The 18475-nt window shown below is 37.5% G+C and overlaps 1 protein-coding gene across 7 annotated transcripts in view; it reads right to left on the reverse strand.

The window, feature by feature from the left end:
• samd4a (sterile alpha motif domain containing 4A) overlaps positions 1-18475 on the reverse strand; it is a 237543-nt gene that overhangs the window by 23276 nt on the left and 195792 nt on the right. For all 7 annotated transcript variants that reach the window (XM_041214020.1, XM_041214018.1, XM_041214014.1 and 4 more), the window contains 4 exons: positions 13848-14151; positions 9594-9679; positions 3744-3862; positions 11-212 (listed from right to left, as the gene is read on the reverse strand). In XM_041214020.1, coding sequence (XP_041069954.1) covers positions 11-212; positions 3744-3862; positions 9594-9679; positions 13848-14151 — 711 coding nt within the window. The remainder of the gene's footprint in view (positions 1-10; positions 213-3743; positions 3863-9593; positions 9680-13847; positions 14152-18475) is intronic.

The following is an 18475-nucleotide window of genomic DNA, read 5'->3' on the forward strand; positions in this document are numbered from 1 at the left end:
TTGAACAAACCTGTCTCCCTTGTTTTAATATGGCAGGATTGCTGGTTGCACTACGCTGTGGAGCACCCATAAGTCCACTGGGGCCCATAAGACCCAGACGAGCTGTGGGCATATTTCGAGGGGGCATCTGAAATTGGCGCTGAGTTCGTCTACCCATTCCTCCACCCACAGATCCAGCTGCTGGTAAGGAGTTGGACTGACTAAAACCCCAGCTATGCAAAGAACAGATAGGTAAATACAACATTCAGTTTTAACATTTAAAAAATTAACAACTGTCATGACAAAAATTGACTTAAAGTAAAGCTATCAAAGCCCCAACAGATGTCCTGCAGTGAGCCAAAAATAAATTTATGTGGAATGTCTATAATTTCTTTAGTCCTTTGTGCGTGTTGTTTCCCTCTGACTGAACGTTAAAAATTTAAATTTGTACATAGTCAATTGTCAGTTAACAGGTATTAGATGACCATAATATTAACCTATTTTAGTTGAGCTAACTTGGCAGCTGAAATTATTTTGAGATTTAATTTGGTAGGAATACAACACAATGAGCAGATAGCATGTACCAGGCACACCAGAGTGTACATGGAAAAGGGAATGAGGAACATAATTGAAATAGTATTTCCATGAACAGAAATTTGACAAGAGGGGGAGTAAAGAGAATAGAGGAAAGAGGAGCAGAGTAGTTTAACTGAAATTAAAGTATTTTAGTCAAAGTTTGTTATCTAACATTTATAATAATGGCAGCATAGATGTGATGTTCCTGCAGGATATGGGAGTTTCAAATAACATACGCTAACCTGACAAACAGTAAGGAGTTAAGGGCAGTTTTTTCAGTGGTTGGACATGGGTAGCAGTGCCCCACAGTGTTCTGTTCTGGTATCGCTTCTATTTACTTTATATGTCAATGATTTGGATAAAGGGTAGAGGAAGTAGTGTCCAATTTTACAGAAAATGCTAAAATAGCAGGCATAGTAAATAAACGGGAGTATCAAAGGAAACCGAAAAGGCATATTGATAAACTATTGGAATGTTCAAAATGTGGCACATGGAATGTAATGTCTGCTTGAGGACTCGTGCAATTTTGGGCTCTACGTTATAGGAACAATGGTGAGGTATTAAGAGAAGATAGATCAAAGATCCATCAGAATGCTGTCTCTTGTGGGAAAATACAAATCAGAACTTGAAAAATTAAAGCTGTTTTCATTACTCCAACCATGATTCTGAGATGATTGGGTGATTTGACACAGATGTTTAAAATTTAGGGTATTGGACAGAATAGATCGAATCTGTTTCCAGTGATTGAAGGTGTAGAAAATAGGATCTAAGGGATTTACGACAAAGTTCAAGAAAATCATTTTTATATACATGGAGGATCGTGAGGATGTGAACGATGCAAAGCCAAAACCAGAATGGGTTACTGAAGTGACTGAAGGAAAAGAGATTAAGTAGAGGAACATGGTTTGCATATGGCATTTATCATAGATTCAAAGGAGGATACCAGTCTGCAAGAGCAACACAGCTAGTCTTACTCCCCTGTATTCCAGATCCTAACCACTCGCTGCATAAAAGATTTTTCCTCATGTTGCTACGGCTTCTTTTGTCAATCAGCTTAAATTGGTGCCCTCCAGTTCTAAATCCTTCTGGCAATGGGAACAATTTCATTAGAGTCACTGCTTATGTGAAAGATAGACTGGTTTGATCAGCTGGCCTGCATGCATGTTGTAATTTCCAAGTAATTGTCAAATTCTCTAATGAAAGTGAAGTTATTTTGCAGCTAATTAAAAAGAGAAACATAAAATAAAGGAAAAACAATGTTTAGCTTTAAATATTAAATGAAGAGAATATACCTGCTATTGCATAGAAAGACAGAATACACAAACATATGGCTAGCATACACAGCTTTCAGCTAGAAAACTCAAAAGCTACACTGTGCAGTCTTTTTCTTCAATTTCATGGTTTCAAAAAATGATACATATCTTAAAAATCATGACTGTAGGCCTTTTAAACATTAATTGGAATAAAATGGTGTATATGTTATATCTTTCATGCCAAATGACTCGGCAGAACATAATGTGTCAACATAAATCACACCACCCAACCTCTTCATGATTGCACAAGCAAAATACACATTAGATATATTACATTGAGTGTTGTGCATTTCTTGGTTTACATTCATAAATACACTGACATTCAATAAAGACGTAAGCCCATAAAAGCAAGCAAGGTTTTGGAACCTTGTCGCAATGTTAAAAAGTGGATACACTATAAGAAGTTCTACATTCAAATCTCCTTCATATTCAGGTTTCCCTTCAGAATTTGCTGGATTGTCACAAAAAGGTTGGAGGGGAAGATAAGACATTCATGTCTAGAACAAATTGTTAGTTAGGGGTTATCATTCACCATTTCTCTATTGATGCTCACAGGCTGGATTTGCCTCTGTTGATTAATGAAAATATGATGGAGACAAAAACGAAAAAAAAAGTGCAAAAGTGTGCAGAGAAAAAATACATAAGCTGCATTTTGTATTTTGATTATTATTAACTTCTTTAGAGAGAATGAGCAATTTGCTCTGCTTGACTTTGACTGACCCACCCTGAGAATAACTCAAAATTAGGGAATTGTAATTACTATAAAATGAATCAACAGTATGACATTTAAATGTAGTTTTGCTCCAAACGTTTGAGCTTTTCTTCATTAATTAATCGATAATTTCACAATTAAAAAGTCAAAATGCCTGATTAAACAAAGTAAATTTTGACCATGTTTAGATTTCTGGCTTATTCCCATCTGAAAACGAAACACATGAAGTTTTTAAGTGAAATTTTATTTAAAAAAAGCAATGAACCCAAGGTAGTTTGATAAGAATGTTGAACAAAATTAAATGCAAGAGAAGGTTTTTGCCTAGTTGAATACTAAATACATGCTATAGAAACTTCAACACTGTTTTGTGAATGACTAAGAATTTGCAATGATATTTAAGTGATTGTATTAGCTTTGTTGTTCATATACAGAGCTTCTAAAGCCTGTTTAAATTACTTGAATAGTACAATCTTGTTCAATTATTCTACCTGGCCTAAAATAGCAATTTTCTGTTCTCCTACATGTCTATTAGATTAATCTACATCATTTTACTCTTAAAGAGCAATCATAAACCATACTACACTGATCAATAAGAAGAATGCACTTCAATTTAGAGATGTTCACTTGATAGCAGTGAAGTAACTATTCAATAAAGTGATAGAAAACAGGCCCAGCACCAAAGGCACATTATAAGTATTAATACAAATTTAATTGCAACTAGTATTGCACAAAAATCCTTTTTAAATATCGATTCACACATTCTCTTTTTGCAGAGTAGCAAATATATCATTGAATTGAACACTTGAGGATACTTGATTACATAAACTGGAACAACCAATAACTTCTAATGCTACATTAGTGATCAACTTAAAACAGTAAAAATGCACTGGAATTGCCTCCAGAATCATTTATTGTCTGGATATCAGGAATAAGTAAGCAGTAATAGGGCATTATTTTATTTGGCTGATAGTTTGCAAGTTATAGAAGTTTACATTATTTGCACTAATTAGTGCAAAACCAAAAGGAAATGGAAATTCAGATTTTTTCTTTTGCTCATCCCACAATTTTATTAAATAAAGTCACATATTAGTTAGGAATGATAAATGGATTTAAAATGAATAGATCATAAATCCACAATTGAAAAAATAAATATTAAAACACACCTTCTTTGCTGTCGATAGCTTGGCATATCCAAGAGGGATTTCCGGGGGAAAGACCTAAAGAGCTTCTGAACCTGCTGTTTCCATGACAACAATCTCTTCTTCTGTGTCTCTGTAAAAGCCTAAGGAAAAAGCAAACAATTCTAATTAAAATTACAAAATATCAGTACACAGTGTGAAAACATTAATTTTAAATTCATAAATTAAGTCAACATAACATTATTAAGCATCATTCAAACTAATACTAATGGGACATTTTCAGATTGTAAAATTACACTTCACATACATAGGTGGTAAAACTAATGTTTTTCTCTCTTTACATCAGAGAGTAACACAGTTGAACATCACATCCAAAAGGCAATACCTCCAACAATCCCTTAGTACCACGCAGGTTACACAGTTATTCCAAATTATTATACATTTTGATTTCCGCTTACAAACAGCAAATTTAATACAACTCCCAGGTATATCACAATAAATATCTATTCTGTAAAAACAAAATCTACACAATAAAAGATCATATGCTTAAAAAACATATTGACACAAATAATGTCTAGAATACCCCAGGTCATTATATAATATTTATGCATTATGAAAATTAATTTAATTACTATACATCTGAAAGTAATGGTTATCATAAAAAATCAATACAGAAATGCATTATGCACATACTGAATAATCTAAAGGCATAATATACTTCCATAAGTAACAAAATTGTCCTTTCCCTCGAGTTAGAAAAATATTTGTTTGACAGCAATCTGTCACAGCAGTCAATCTGTACACGGCAAAGCCCCAAACAGTAAAATACGAATGGCTAGTGAATCTATTTTGGCAAAGCTGGTTGAGGGAGGAATATTATCAGGGCACTCTGCTGTTCAAAAATCGTTTCATTGGATCTTTTATGTTCATCTGAAGGGGCTTAAAGCATGTGTTTTTTATTCAGTTAAACATCTCATCCAAAAGCCAATACCTCCAACAATCCCTTAGTACCACACTGAAGTACCAGACTAGATTATGAGCTGGAACACAGCTTGAACTATAGCTATCAGATTCAAATGAGAGTGCTACCACTGAACTAAGCTAAACATGAATACTACTGAAAAAAGAGACATGCTGTTGAAGCTTTTCATCTTGCACTCATCAGGATATTTCTCAAGAAAAATAGTAAGGGGAACAACAATTTACACTGCATTAGAAAGTGCTGATTGGTTGGCAAGTAGACGATGATTGGTAGAGGCATTGCCATGGAGAATGCACCAGGGAACAGTTAACTGCCAAGCTTTTATTCAAATTCAAACCAGGCAGGTTGACGCTGATTGGTCAAGGCATTTCCTTTGGAAATAAACCAGGGAATGGCTGTTCTCCAAGCTTTTGTTTGGTTGAAAAAGCTGCAATGCATGAACATGCTCTTTCTGTCTGCAAAGGACAGGGCCCCGTGTGTGAATTTATGTGGCTTCTAGCATGCGTAAGTGAGCCACATTGCAAACTCAACGGATAATCTTAAATTGGTTTTCAGTGTAATTCTTAGCACAATCAGGACTGTTTAACAAGTGTTGTCCAATCGCAGAATCACATCTAACGTTGGACACTATGTTTTGAGTTTTGCAAGCGTGGGCTGGTTGGGTACGGTAAGTACTTTGCCTGTTACGAACAGCCAAAGGGACATGCTGTTTGATACAATATGCCAGTTGTTGCCTGCCTGGTTTGAATTTGAACAAAAGCTTGGCAGTTAACTGCTCGCTGGTGCATTCTCCATGGCAACATCTCTACCAGAGTCCACTTGCCCACCAATCTGCACTCTCTTCTCATGCAGTATAAATGGTTGGTTCCTTTACTATTCTTGTGAACTGTCCTAATAATTGCAAGATGAAAATCTCCGACAGCATGTCACATTTTTCAGCAATACTCAAGTTCTGTACTACCAAATAACGATAAGCTGAACATCTACATGTGTTATACATGGTATAGGTGGAACCCATATTTTGTATCGGGTACCCATTTGATTAACTTTTCTTGTTTGCGCCTTAGGTTTTAATAAGAACAGCAGTTGTGTATGAAATTTCTAATAAAACTTAAAAGTTCTTCAAACAAATTTCAATTGCAAGGTAAAAGCAGCATTTTTCAAAAAAATATAAAAGCACACATAAACATAAATTATAAAAGGAATTATGTATGCAGGTAAAAGTGTGAAACAAAAAATCTAGAATGTCCAGAGGGAGGAAATTTTGATGTGGCCGACCTCATCTTAAGGAATAGAACAAGTAATTGCTTCTCTTCATTTGTTACTGCGCACATACCTTGGCTGACTTTTCTAAAATTTAGAACACATGCTTGTTTATTATTTAATATTGAAACAACCAGAGCTTTAACAAAGTATTTATTTACTGCAAAATTTAGTTAGCATTTCTTGCCAGCAATAGTGCAAGAATTTTGAAATAGCAAAATATTATAGCTACTACAAAGCAGCTTATTTGCACCTGATCTTTAAACAAAAAAAAACTTCAGTTTCAGAAACAACAAACTCCAATGCAAATAGACCTGCACTTTGAAAAGAATGTAAATTAGGTTTCCATTGTACAAATTTAAACTTTTAACACTGACTGCACAGTGCTAGCAAAGATTTAATGCATCTAGAGGTTCCTTGATCTTCTCCAGGTTGGAAAGGAATCTTGTAGTCTTTAACATTCCCTTGAGTGTACGAGGTATTGAGTATTTGTACAGCGACTTTTAAAAATCTGTTAAGTATAGTCTGTGTTGCTCCAGAGTAACTCAATCAAATTTAGTGGTTGACCCAAATAGCACAGATGCATTTAAGAGCAAGTTACATAAGTACATGAGAGAAAAAGGAATAGAAGGATAGATTGATGGGGTGAGATCAAGTAAGGTGGGAGCACGGTGGCATGGAATGCAAACACTGACCTATCTGTTCAAGACAAGTTAAGTTAATACAAATCAGGAAACTATTGGAAAACAAAAAAAAAACTGATAAATATTCTTCTATTTAAAACATGCACTATAACTATTTAGCCTATCATCATATGCAGCCTGATAACTTAAGAATTCTGCAAAATATTTACTCAAACAAATTACTGGTAGGTGATGCTGTTATAAGAGCTTATTTGAATGCAAACAATTATTCAAAAATCTTCAAGTGTAAATTAAATTTACCAATTAGTAATTTCCTAAATTAAAAATGAAAACCAGAAAGGCATGTAGAAATTATAAATAGCAACTTAAAGAAAATCCTCTTACAGTCTTAAGTCCATGTCAAACAGCTGATGAATCTAGGGTAAGGCTCATCTTTCATTGTTCAGTATGCTGACAGGATATTAACATAACAGATCCTCACTACCTTTTCACTTGCCAATTGTTGCAAAGTAAATAGAATGCTGAACAGTATAGACTGTGACAGGATGCCATGGTTAAACTGTAATGTGCTCTAGTCAGACCAACCTCATATTGTGTCCAATTCTGGCCCGAGATTATGGCCCAATTTCTGCTCCCGTGTCAGGAGTGCAGAAATGGGACATTTCTCGGCTCCGCCAATCTAACCCAGGAAATAGAGGCCCAGAAAGTCGGATTTTCTTTCTGAATTGGGGGGTGGGCTGGATTAGAAGTTGGGCCTGCCACCTGGGAAGAGTGCAGAGTGTGGAGGCAGGCTGAGCAGAAAGCTTGCTTCTATACTCTGGTATTTTGTTATTAAAATAAATTATTTAAAACAAAAAGTAGCCCTCCAGCCCTCACTCCTACCCAACATACTCCCCATGCCAACTTATGCCACCTCATACCCTTCTACTCCTACCCATGGCCCCTCATACCCCTATGTCAACCAATGCCCCTCATAAGCCTATGCCAACTCACACCCCACTCATCTGCATGGCCTTTTATAGCTCCTATGCCAACTTAGTGCCAACTCATGCCACCACCCTTTGCTCTTGCCCCCTCCATGCCAACTCACCTAATATGGGCACACCTCAGGAGCCATGCTGACATAAAATAAAGTTGTCTATTGATGACGTCACTGAAGAAAAACACACTCATCGATAAAAAAAACATTCAATGCCTTGAAATTCCTTCAATTAATCTCTTATGGAAACAAAAATTTCTATCCTATTGCCACTTGGAGCTGTCAAACTACTTACTTAACAGGTACCCCAATGTGATAATGTTGGGTTGTAAAATCAGTCTTGCAGTACAAATCCTATAATGATAACCTTCAGACTTATGTGACAGAGTGAAATAGGAGGCACTGATTTTTTTAAAACTCAAAACTTATTTTTAAATTTAAAGGCCTGATGGTTCTTTGACAGCCTTGACAGTTCTTTGACAGTTCCAATGAGGTTAAGAATTTTTTTTGCACAATCCTATCTACTTTTAACAACCCCAAAGGGCACCTGACTTAGCCCTAAGGGTGCCTTACCTCTCTCAAAGGTGTCCTGGGACCATATCCAAAGGGGTACATTATGCCTCCAAACCTGGCTTTCCAAACAGATTCACAAGGTTCAGACCTGCTTCTACCAGGTCCAATCTGCACACTTTAGGATTCTTCATTAAAATCACACAAGTGAAGGCAGATGCTGGTTTATATGGGTAGCTGCCACTGGGAACAAAAATATGCGATTTATAACCCGCCCCATTCCCCAACCCCTGCATCCTCCCCCCGCCACAAAAATAGTGCAGGTTGTGTTCGAGGGTGGGACTTTTAGATTTGGGCCTCTGCTGGTATTCTAGTGCAGATGGAGAGTCTCTCAGTCAGCATGAAAAGTCAGGCCTATAACTTGCATTTATATAGCACTATTTGAGGAGGGAGAGGCAGACCACAGGGAGATATTGAAGGACCGGGCGCAGTTCAGAGAAGTGCCATAAGTCTGATTCCTACTGTTGGAGGTCTGAGATATGAGCAAAAGTTTGAAAAACTCAGGCTTTGAAAAACAAAAGGAAGTATCAGAGGTGATCATTTAGAAATGAAAATAGAAAATTCTTTTAGAAATGTATGTTTCCTGCATTTGCAGATTTTCCTTTGTTTGGTCATCTTAGATGTATAAAAGGTAGCGGGCTGGAATTTACATTTGCAGATTGAGTCCCACTCCCCTAGCTCCATGGTAAGACAAACTAGGGTGTGATGACATCATGATGGCAATACGACATCATCGCACCAGTCTCCCAAATTACAGAAGGCGAACAGGCGTGGAAATTGGCAAATAACTAATTAACAAGCTATTAATTTTGTTAACAACCCAATTGGCTGCAATTTTTCATTGCCTGCTGAATTTTCGGGCGTCAGAGGTGGAAAAGTTTGGGAGTCTTTTACACCATTATGACAAGGCAGCATAAGGGCAGACGAAAAGGCCTGACACTAGGACTATGGTTGAATGTAGCAGCAGAATCTGCTAATTAAGTTGGCTGCATCTGTATGTTTTTCTAAGTCAATATTTAAAAACTTTGTTGAGGGTAAAAAATGCTGACTCTGAGAGCAGGGTGCCTTTACAATTCTAGCCATGACCTTCATCTTGTACACACCTCTGCCACATTAAATCCTGGCCTACTGTGCCGATTGTGAGGAGCCATTTGCTCCTATAATTGGCCTCCTTCCTGTTGGATGGCCACTAATTGGCCATCCAACGCTTGATTGAACAAGCAGAGACGACAGGAGGGAACGAGTAGACCACTCAGTTTCCGTTCTGCCTCCCTCACCCTGCCAAGGAACGCAAAGTCCAGCCAGTAAATTCACAAGATTATATCAAACTAAATTGGGAAAATAGGATCGGGGACAGGTTCAAACATGTAAAACTTTAAACAATGGTAGATTTTCAGATAGTTTGTCTAATCTTGAGTAATTATACTCATACTCACCTCATGACCTACACTTTTGTCTATCAGCTGCAGATAAGAGCTTATGTTCTCTTCATCAGGTCTGGATACTAGGAGCTGTGTACACACTGCAAAAGAGAATGATTGAGCATCATGAAAGCTGTACTAGAAATAGAAACAACTTTCAAGTTTCTCCAATACATAAAGCTGAAAACCACAAAAAAAGGGCAAAACTTAATTCTTCAACTTTACAGAATTCAGCAATGTTCACACGTTTTCTCGGGTCAGTAGACTTCACAGGGCACATGATATTCGCAGATTGGCACATTGAGGGTCTTGAACAGTTCTGTATTTTGATCATGCTAGAGAAGGGGGGGGGAAGAGAGAGAGCGAGCGCGCGAGAGCGAATGCAAGACAGACCACAGGGACGGAAAAAGTTGACACGGACAAGAGAAAAAAGACAGGCACAAAGAGAGACAGAGAGACAGAGAGACAGGGAGAGGCAGATACATACACATAAGTACACACACACAGGAGCATACACTCAAAACAGTTGATTTTAAGGGTTGAAGGGAGAAGGGTTCAACAGGTTGTTGCATAAAAGATAAAGAGCAAAGGTTTGGATTGGTTGGAAAGACAGATAAAAGGCTTATTAGGAATCTTTGCTGGGAGCAAGAAGCAGTAAGAGTTGATGAGTCAAAATGAATAGGATCAACAGAAGACCAATACAAGGATATTATCAGAAATTGAAGCACTAAGAGAGGCCATTCAATCCACTGTGCCTGCGCCAGTGTTACACTACTCTAATCCCATTTCCCTGCTCTTTCTGCCGTTAATGAATATTTTTCTTTTACCAGGTATTGGTCTAATCACGTAACTGCAGTATAATGCATTCTATACTGTGATGCATGAAAACATTTAATATGCTGCTTTATGCTTCATGGCTACTTATTAATGATTCACTGATCTTTCACAATTTATCATCAACAGTTTAAAACTTTGAACACTTATAGGAGCTTATCTTCTCCTTTAATCTTACCTATAGAGAATACAGGAACAGTTTTTCAAGTCTATTGTAAACTATAATTTTATGTTTAGATGTATCTTAGTAAATCTATATTGTGCCAATGCCTTTCTACAATGGGGTGCTCAAAACAGCACCAACTTTGCCTAACCATGGTCTTGTTCAAATACATATTTCTGTTTTTGTATTCAATGTGCCTAACTCAGATTAGCATTTTATCCCCAACTCCAATTCTGCTTTTAAAGATCTGTGTATTCCTATCTTGAAATCTCTGCTCTTCCACTTTTTAAAAATAATTTTTACCATCTTGGTATATTCTAGCTTCCTCCTATTCCCATCCCCCATCAAACACACAACCTCACATTTAGCTTCATTGTATTTAACACATATCTGCTTACTTCTCTAACACTATCTTCTTAAATTCTTCCTCACATTTTGGTGTACTCCCTAATGTGGTGTTGGCAAATTATGTTAAGTGAGTTTGGTAGCCTAGTGGTTATGTTACTAATAACCTTGCTAGTGACATCCAGACCCCCAAGACCAAACATCTAAAATTCCAATCAGTTATGCAATTGCAAACAGAAGCTGCCTCTGGGTATATCAATAGCTACACCCAGACAATGAAAAACATTAATTTACTTTTTTATAATTCGTTTTACATTTAATAGCTTAGGTTTTAGCTTTTGTAACAAGTCTGTAATGAGGCACTTTATCAAATATTGCTTAAAAGTTCAAATATACCACATCACTTATAAACATATTCAGTCATTTTGAAGAATTCAAATAAGTCAGTGAAGTGCGACCTGCACTTTACAAATTGTGTTCATTGTTCTTAATTAACCCATACCTTTTTAAGCATTGATGCCTCTAGCAGATGTGGCATATTATCCAAATATTTTCCTCATTTAATTGGAATACATTATGACAGGAAATCTAGGTGACTTGGGGTCAAGATGGTGGAAAATTTGGTAAACAATCCAAGGTGTGCCAATGAAACAGTACCATTGTAAATATAAAACATTACAAGAGACAAAGATAAATTAGACAAACCTGGAATTATTTGTAAAAAAGCAATAAGAGGAAAAGTGCTTTTGAACATTTACTAGTACAAAAATAGAGCAAATGAATAAAATTGCTTACTTGAGTAATCTGTTATTTTGGACATCTAATGATGAAGTTAAACAGAGCATAGAACACGTAAATGAGTTATTTAACAGGAGGAATACCCCTTTCAAATATATCAAGTGGGGACAATAAATATATACAATAACATTCTCATTCATTGACTTCATGACAATGAAAATCAGGCAGCTTCTAAGCTTGCCACTTTAACACCCAGGAAAGATGAATAATTATCGCCAGAAAGTGTGTGCTGTTAGAAGTATGGTATGGATGTAAAAATCGGACCCTAGAATCTCTTGGATTATGGTGCTAAAAGCATGCACTAGAACATTTTTGTCAAGGCTATTTACAATTGAAGGATACTTGAACTAGCACTCGAGGAAATAGCGGTGGTAACAAACATCATATACGGAGAACACATTATTCAGGAGTCACAAGGAAAGTTGTTAAGACTGCTATGGTCTGGAAAAGATGATGGTAATAAATCAAGAGGCTAGGAAAAATAAGACTAGATGTCACAGAATCAGAAAATGTAACATCAGAGAATGATACAATCCATCCAAGCTGAGGTGAGAGATTTGGGATACATTAGTCACCATCTTCCAGAAGATAGGTCAAGGAGAGAAATTTTAATGGATACATTACGAATTACTTATATGAGAAAACCCTCTAGTCCATCCAGCCTGTCCTAAACAACTGCGATGCCTTGTACATCACAAAACATACACTCTTCACCCCATCCTAAAGTCATGTAATCTCCCAAGAGACGAGAAATCATTCAAAAATTCAGGACAAATCAAGGAAATAAAATACGGAAAGTTCATCTCTGAGATTTCTTTACACATTTGAAACAATTTGCTGCTGGAAATGAATTACAGGTAATTCAGAAGATTTCAGTTTCAGAAAAAAAAAAACTGGAGAATTTCATATAAACATCTGAGATTTTTGCTCATCTATTGCTTTCTTCTTCAGTTGGCAGAGCAGGCCATAATACTGGAGAATTCTTCATACCTTCAAACACCATTAATGCCAGCCAGAGAGAGTCATTATTGATTCATAGTTACTTCCCAGTGAGATGTTCTACTTAGGGGTCTGAGTGAGAATTTTAAACTCTCAGAAGCATTTGGAAGCTTTTACGTTGACCATAATTAGAACTTGACAGGAATGATATTAAATGCTCGTATAAGCCAATACATTGCCTGATTAGTTATGATGAATTTATAAAAATGTCTGTGTTCATCAAGGAAAAACACATCAGCAAAGGAATTTCTTATTTCAGGTATTATAAAGTAGCATTGAAAGAAAGCAACAAGAACAAACTTGCATTTATACAACATCTCTTATATCACAAAGTACTTAATAGCTGATTAAACACTTTTGAAGAATAATCCCTTTTATAATGCAGGGAAACATGAAGGCCAGTTTGTGCATATCAAGGTCCCACAAATAGTAATGAGAAAATTGACCAACTAATCTATATTAATGGAGTTAATTGAGGGCTAAATATTGTCCAAAATACTTGGACAATTTCACTTTTTCAAATAGCGCTATGTCAGCTGAGGTCAGGCGGTTTAACATCCCATCTGGAAAACAGCACCTTCAACAGTGCAGCACTAGATTATGTACTCAAATCTCTGAAGTGAAGCTTGAACGCACGACCTTCTAAATGAAAGCCAAGAATGCTACCACTGAACCAAGACTGATACATATTATGCAATCCTTACATCATTACCAGCAACAAAGTAATATTTCCCTTTACCATGATCTTTAGAACCAATGTGAATTTTCCCTTATACTGTAACATTTATTCATGACCCCACTGAAGGAGCAGGAAACTTGGAGCTAATTTAGAGATCTGTGCTGCAAATCTAGATTCATGAGGAATGGGTTAAGAATGGCCAGTTTTTTAATGCAAGATGTGCACAATGAGCAGAGCAATCTTTTATTTTGATGATTTGGGTTAAATTTGAAATTTTGGGGTAACATTTTTACCGGAAATTGCTAACACAAGTCTCAAAGAGTGAGCCCAAATGTTACCAAAACCCCAATATATTATTTTATTTGGGAATCCACTGAACCATCATAATTTCCTTTATTATTTAACATTCTTCATATATTTTAACTTGGACATCTTCAAAAGCAAGGCCTACCTTTGCCCATGACCCTTGTAAACTGTCCAGGCAGATCCCCTTCTGGAACAGGAGCACCTCCTGACTCACCCTCACACCCTGTGACATTTTGTTGCTGAATGCCCCCAGCAGCAGAGTCCTTCACATCAGGTAGCCGACTTCCTAAGCTGCTGTCTGAACTCATTAAAGTAGACTGAGAGTCCAAGTCTTGGTTCTGTTCACCAGAGTTTTGGGTATGGGCGAAATTGTAAGCTTTGATAGGGGTAAGAATCATTTGGTGCAGCTCCTGGAGTGCATTACGCAGATTACCACCTTCAAGAACATCCTGTGCAAGAGAATATAAAATATCAATGCAATATTCAAATGTATATAACTTATTGAAATATGCATTACATTTACATTGTTGAAGAAACACGCATATTTATTTTATATAGACTAATCATGAAAAGTTTAGATATTTCTTATCTATAGGGAGATGATGGTGTAGAGGATCTGTCACTGGACTAGTAATCCTGAAGTCCAAACTAATGGGAGCATGGGTTCAAATCCCACAACAGGAGCTAGTAGAATTTAAATTCAATTGACAAAATCTGGAATAGAAAGCTTGTGTCAGCAATGGTGACCATGTAACTGCCATTGATTATTGTAAAAACCCATCTGGTTCATTAATGTCCTTTACGGAAAGAAATCTGCCCACCTTATCTGGTCAGGCCTACATTTGACTCCAGATCCATAGCAATGCGGTTGACTCTTAACTGCCCTCAGAAATGGCCTAGCAAGCCATGTAGTTCAAGGCCAATTAGGGATGGGTAACAAGTGCTGGCCTTGCCAGTGATGCCCACATTCCATGAAAGAATAAATTTTTAAAAATTCAGATAGGTTTGGACTGTAGCAATCAATTTTGTGTCTACTAAAACTATGTTTAACAGTAGATTTGCAAAATCTTTTCTTAAGTCTGAAGTGAAAAAATACATGATTCACTTGTAAGGTTGCAAATTGGAGATACTGTATGACAGTTACCTTTTCCAATTGGTTCCTTTACAATAATGAAGTGGTATTATCTGGCCAGCTGGTTTTAGACCTCCAATTGTAGCAAAACATTTCTGATCAAATCAATATCCTATTTTATACACTTTGTAAGTTATCACATTATTGGGACCAAACATTTCACAAAATTCCATCCTGCATTAATTGGTTGAAACACATTGTAGAAGTGGGGGCGCTAGACAGCGCAAGTGAGCTATCAGGTTTTGGGCTCTCTCATTTTAATTTGCGTTTGCAACAAAAGGCAGTTTCTATGAGTAGACCAAATCTTCTGTAAATAGGAACCTGCAATCTTATCCATATTCTAAATGTGATAGAAACAGCAATCATCTTTTACCATGGAAAAGTTACAGCACAGAAGGAGGCCATTCAGCCCATCTTGTCCATGCCAGCCTGAGGACACCGAGGTGCCCTTTCTAATCCCACCTTCCTGCACCCGGCCCATAGCCTTGCAGTTTACAGCACGTAAGGTACAGATCCAAGTAATTTTTAAAAGAAAAAAATAGAGTTTCTGCCTCTACCACCAACTTGGGCAGTGAATTCCAAACACCCAATACCCTCTGCATAAAAAAGCTCTTCCTCATGTCCCCCCTATACCTTCTGCCTCTTATCTTGAATCTATGTCCCCTGGTTCTAGAATTCTCCACCAAGGGAAACAATTTGATCCTGTTCACATCTACCCCTCTTAGTATATTCCCATTTATGTTGTAATCCCTGTAACTGTTTGACCTCCCTAAATGTATGACCTCACACTTCTCTATGTTAAAATCCATCTGCCACTTTACCGCCCACTCCACCAACCAATCTATATTGTTTTGGAGATTATGGCTATCCTCTACACTATCCACTACTCGACCAATCTTTGTGTCATCTGCAAACTTCCCAATCGTGCACCCCACGTTAACATCCAAATCGTTAATATATAACACAAACAGCAAGGGTCCCAAAACCGATCCCTGTGGAACACCACTTGAGACAACTTTCCATTCGCAAGGGCAACCATCGAACATTACCCTTTCTTTCCTGTTACAAAGCCAACCTTTTATCCAGTTTGCCACATTACCCTGAATCCCATGGGCTTTTACTTTCCTGACCAATCTGCCATGTGGGACCTTGTTGAATGCCTTGCTAAAATCCACGTACACAACATCCACTGCACTACCTTCATCAACCCTTCTTGTCACTTCCTCAAAGAATTCAATCAAATTTGTGAGGCATGACCTTCCTTTAACAATTCCATGCTGACCATCCCTTTCCACATGACATTTAATCCTATCAGGATTGATTCTACTAATTTGGTCACCACCAATGTGCTGAAAACTGACTCCTACCCCAAACCTATGATTCCAGTGGAGAGCTTAAATCTACTTGATGCAACCCAAGGCAGTTACAGTATTTTCCAACAACCCTACCAGAGGTTCCCTCTGCTTTGTAGAAAACACTAATCACTACCTGAGGTTCTGACTGGTCAACTCCTCTGCATTCAATATTTTTTCCAAATCCTAACATTAGCTAGTGTTCCACTCACTTGTTCTTAGATTACAGCTGTTATAGCTCCTGTTTGCCTGGAGGCCCTTGAAAGAGAAATATATACACTAGTCCTGCAAAACTGTGGGTGGACTTCTGGTCTACAACAGCTTCAGTGGTTTTCAGGTCAGGGCATGGCCTTGGGTAATAGAAATCATCTAATCACAGAATGGTTACAGCATAAGAGGCAGCCATTTGACACATCAAGACCATGCTGTCTCTCTGCGAAAGCAAATTAACTAATTTCATTCCTCTGGCCTTTATCCTAACCCTGCAAACCAGATGCTTATCCATTTCCCTCAAGAAAGTCAGAATTGCCTCCACCATTCCAGGCTAGATCCTAGCTTAGTGAAAAAAGGTTTGGTATTTTTGTCGAGCGTCTTAAATCTCTCCCCTCTGTTCCTCGCCCCCTCCAAAGGTAACAGTTCATCTCTATATACTCTGTCTAGGTCCTTTATGATTTTGAATACTATCAAATTGCCTCTCAACCTTCTCTCTTCTAGGAAAAACAAACTCAGCTTCTCCAATCTATCCAAGTAACTCAAGTCCCTCATCCCTGGAATCACTCAAATCTTTTCTGCACCCTCTCTAAAGCTTTCATATCGTTCATAAGGTGTGGTGCCTAGAAGCTGACCTCCAGTTGAAGCTGAAGCAGCATTTTATAAAGGTTCGTCTTAATTTTCTTGCATTTGTTCTCTCTGCCTCTATTTATAAAGATCAGGATTCCTATGCTCTCTTAATCATTTTCCCAAGCTGTCCTGCCACCTTCAATGATTTGTGTTCATAAACCCCCAGATCTCTCTGATCCTGTGACCCCCTTTAGAATAGTGCACTTCATTTTATATAAAAACAGAAAATGCTGGAAAAACTCAGCAGGTCTGACAGCAACATTCTGCATACCAAAATATATCGCTTCACACTTCTCTGTATTAAGTTCATCTGCCACTTGTACATTCATTCCACCAGCCTGTCTACATCCTTCCCACAGTTCACAATATTCTGACTTTTGTGTCATCTGCAAATTTTGGAATTGACTTGGATGTAAAGGGCACATAGTTATTAATCTAAGCAGTGGTCTGGAGAACATCACCTTCTTCCAGTCCAAAAAAAACATTTAACACTACTGTTTCCTGTCACTCAGCCAACTTTGTATCAATGCTGTCACTGTCCTTTTATTCCATGGGCTTCAACTTTTCTGACAAGCCTCTTAATTGGCACTTTGTAAAATGGTTTTTGGAAGTCCATATACATTACATCAACCCTCTCTGTTATCTCATTAAAAAAAATCAATCAAGTTAATTAAACATGATATGCCTTTAATAAATCCATGGTGACTTTCCTTAATTAATCCATCCTTGTCCAAGTCATAGAATCATGGAATGTTCATGGCACAGGAAGCAGCCATCCAGCCTGTTGTGTCCATACCAACTCTGCAAGACAACTTCCCTGTTACCCTGTAAATGTTCTCCTTCCAGGTAATTATCCAATTCACTTTTGAAGGCTTTGATTGAATTTGCCTCCATCTTACTCATAGGCAATGCAGTCCAGATCCTAACCACTTGCTGTGCAAAACTGTTTTTCATGTCACCTTAATGGTTCTTTTCCCAAGCATCTTGAATCAGTGTCCTCTGGTTCTTGATCCTTCTGCCAATTGGAACAGTTTCTTCCTAAGTACTCTGTCCAGACCCTCAATTTTGAGCGTCCCTATCAGATCTCTTCCTAATCTTCTCTTCTCCAAGGAGAACAGCTCCAGCTCTCCAATCTTTCCACGTAATTGAAATTTCTCATCCCTGGGACCATTCTGGTGAATCTTTCCTGCACCTTCACATTAGAACTGGGGACAGCACTCCAGTTGAGGCAGAACTAGCGTTTTATACAGGGTTATCACAATTTCAAGTAACTGTTACTTCTTTCCCAGGTTATCCTTTAAAAATGTTTTTCCACCACTGAGGTTAAACTGACAGGCCTGCAGTTGCTGGGCTCATGTTTATACCCTTTTTTGAACAAGGGTGTAACATTTGTAATTCTCTGGCACCACCTTGGTATATAAGGAAGATTGGAAGATTATGGTCAAAACC

This window comes from Carcharodon carcharias, chromosome 20 (genome assembly GCF_017639515.1).
Source record: "Carcharodon carcharias isolate sCarCar2 chromosome 20, sCarCar2.pri, whole genome shotgun sequence".
In the NCBI taxonomy this organism is placed as follows: Eukaryota; Metazoa; Chordata; class Chondrichthyes; order Lamniformes; family Lamnidae; genus Carcharodon; species Carcharodon carcharias.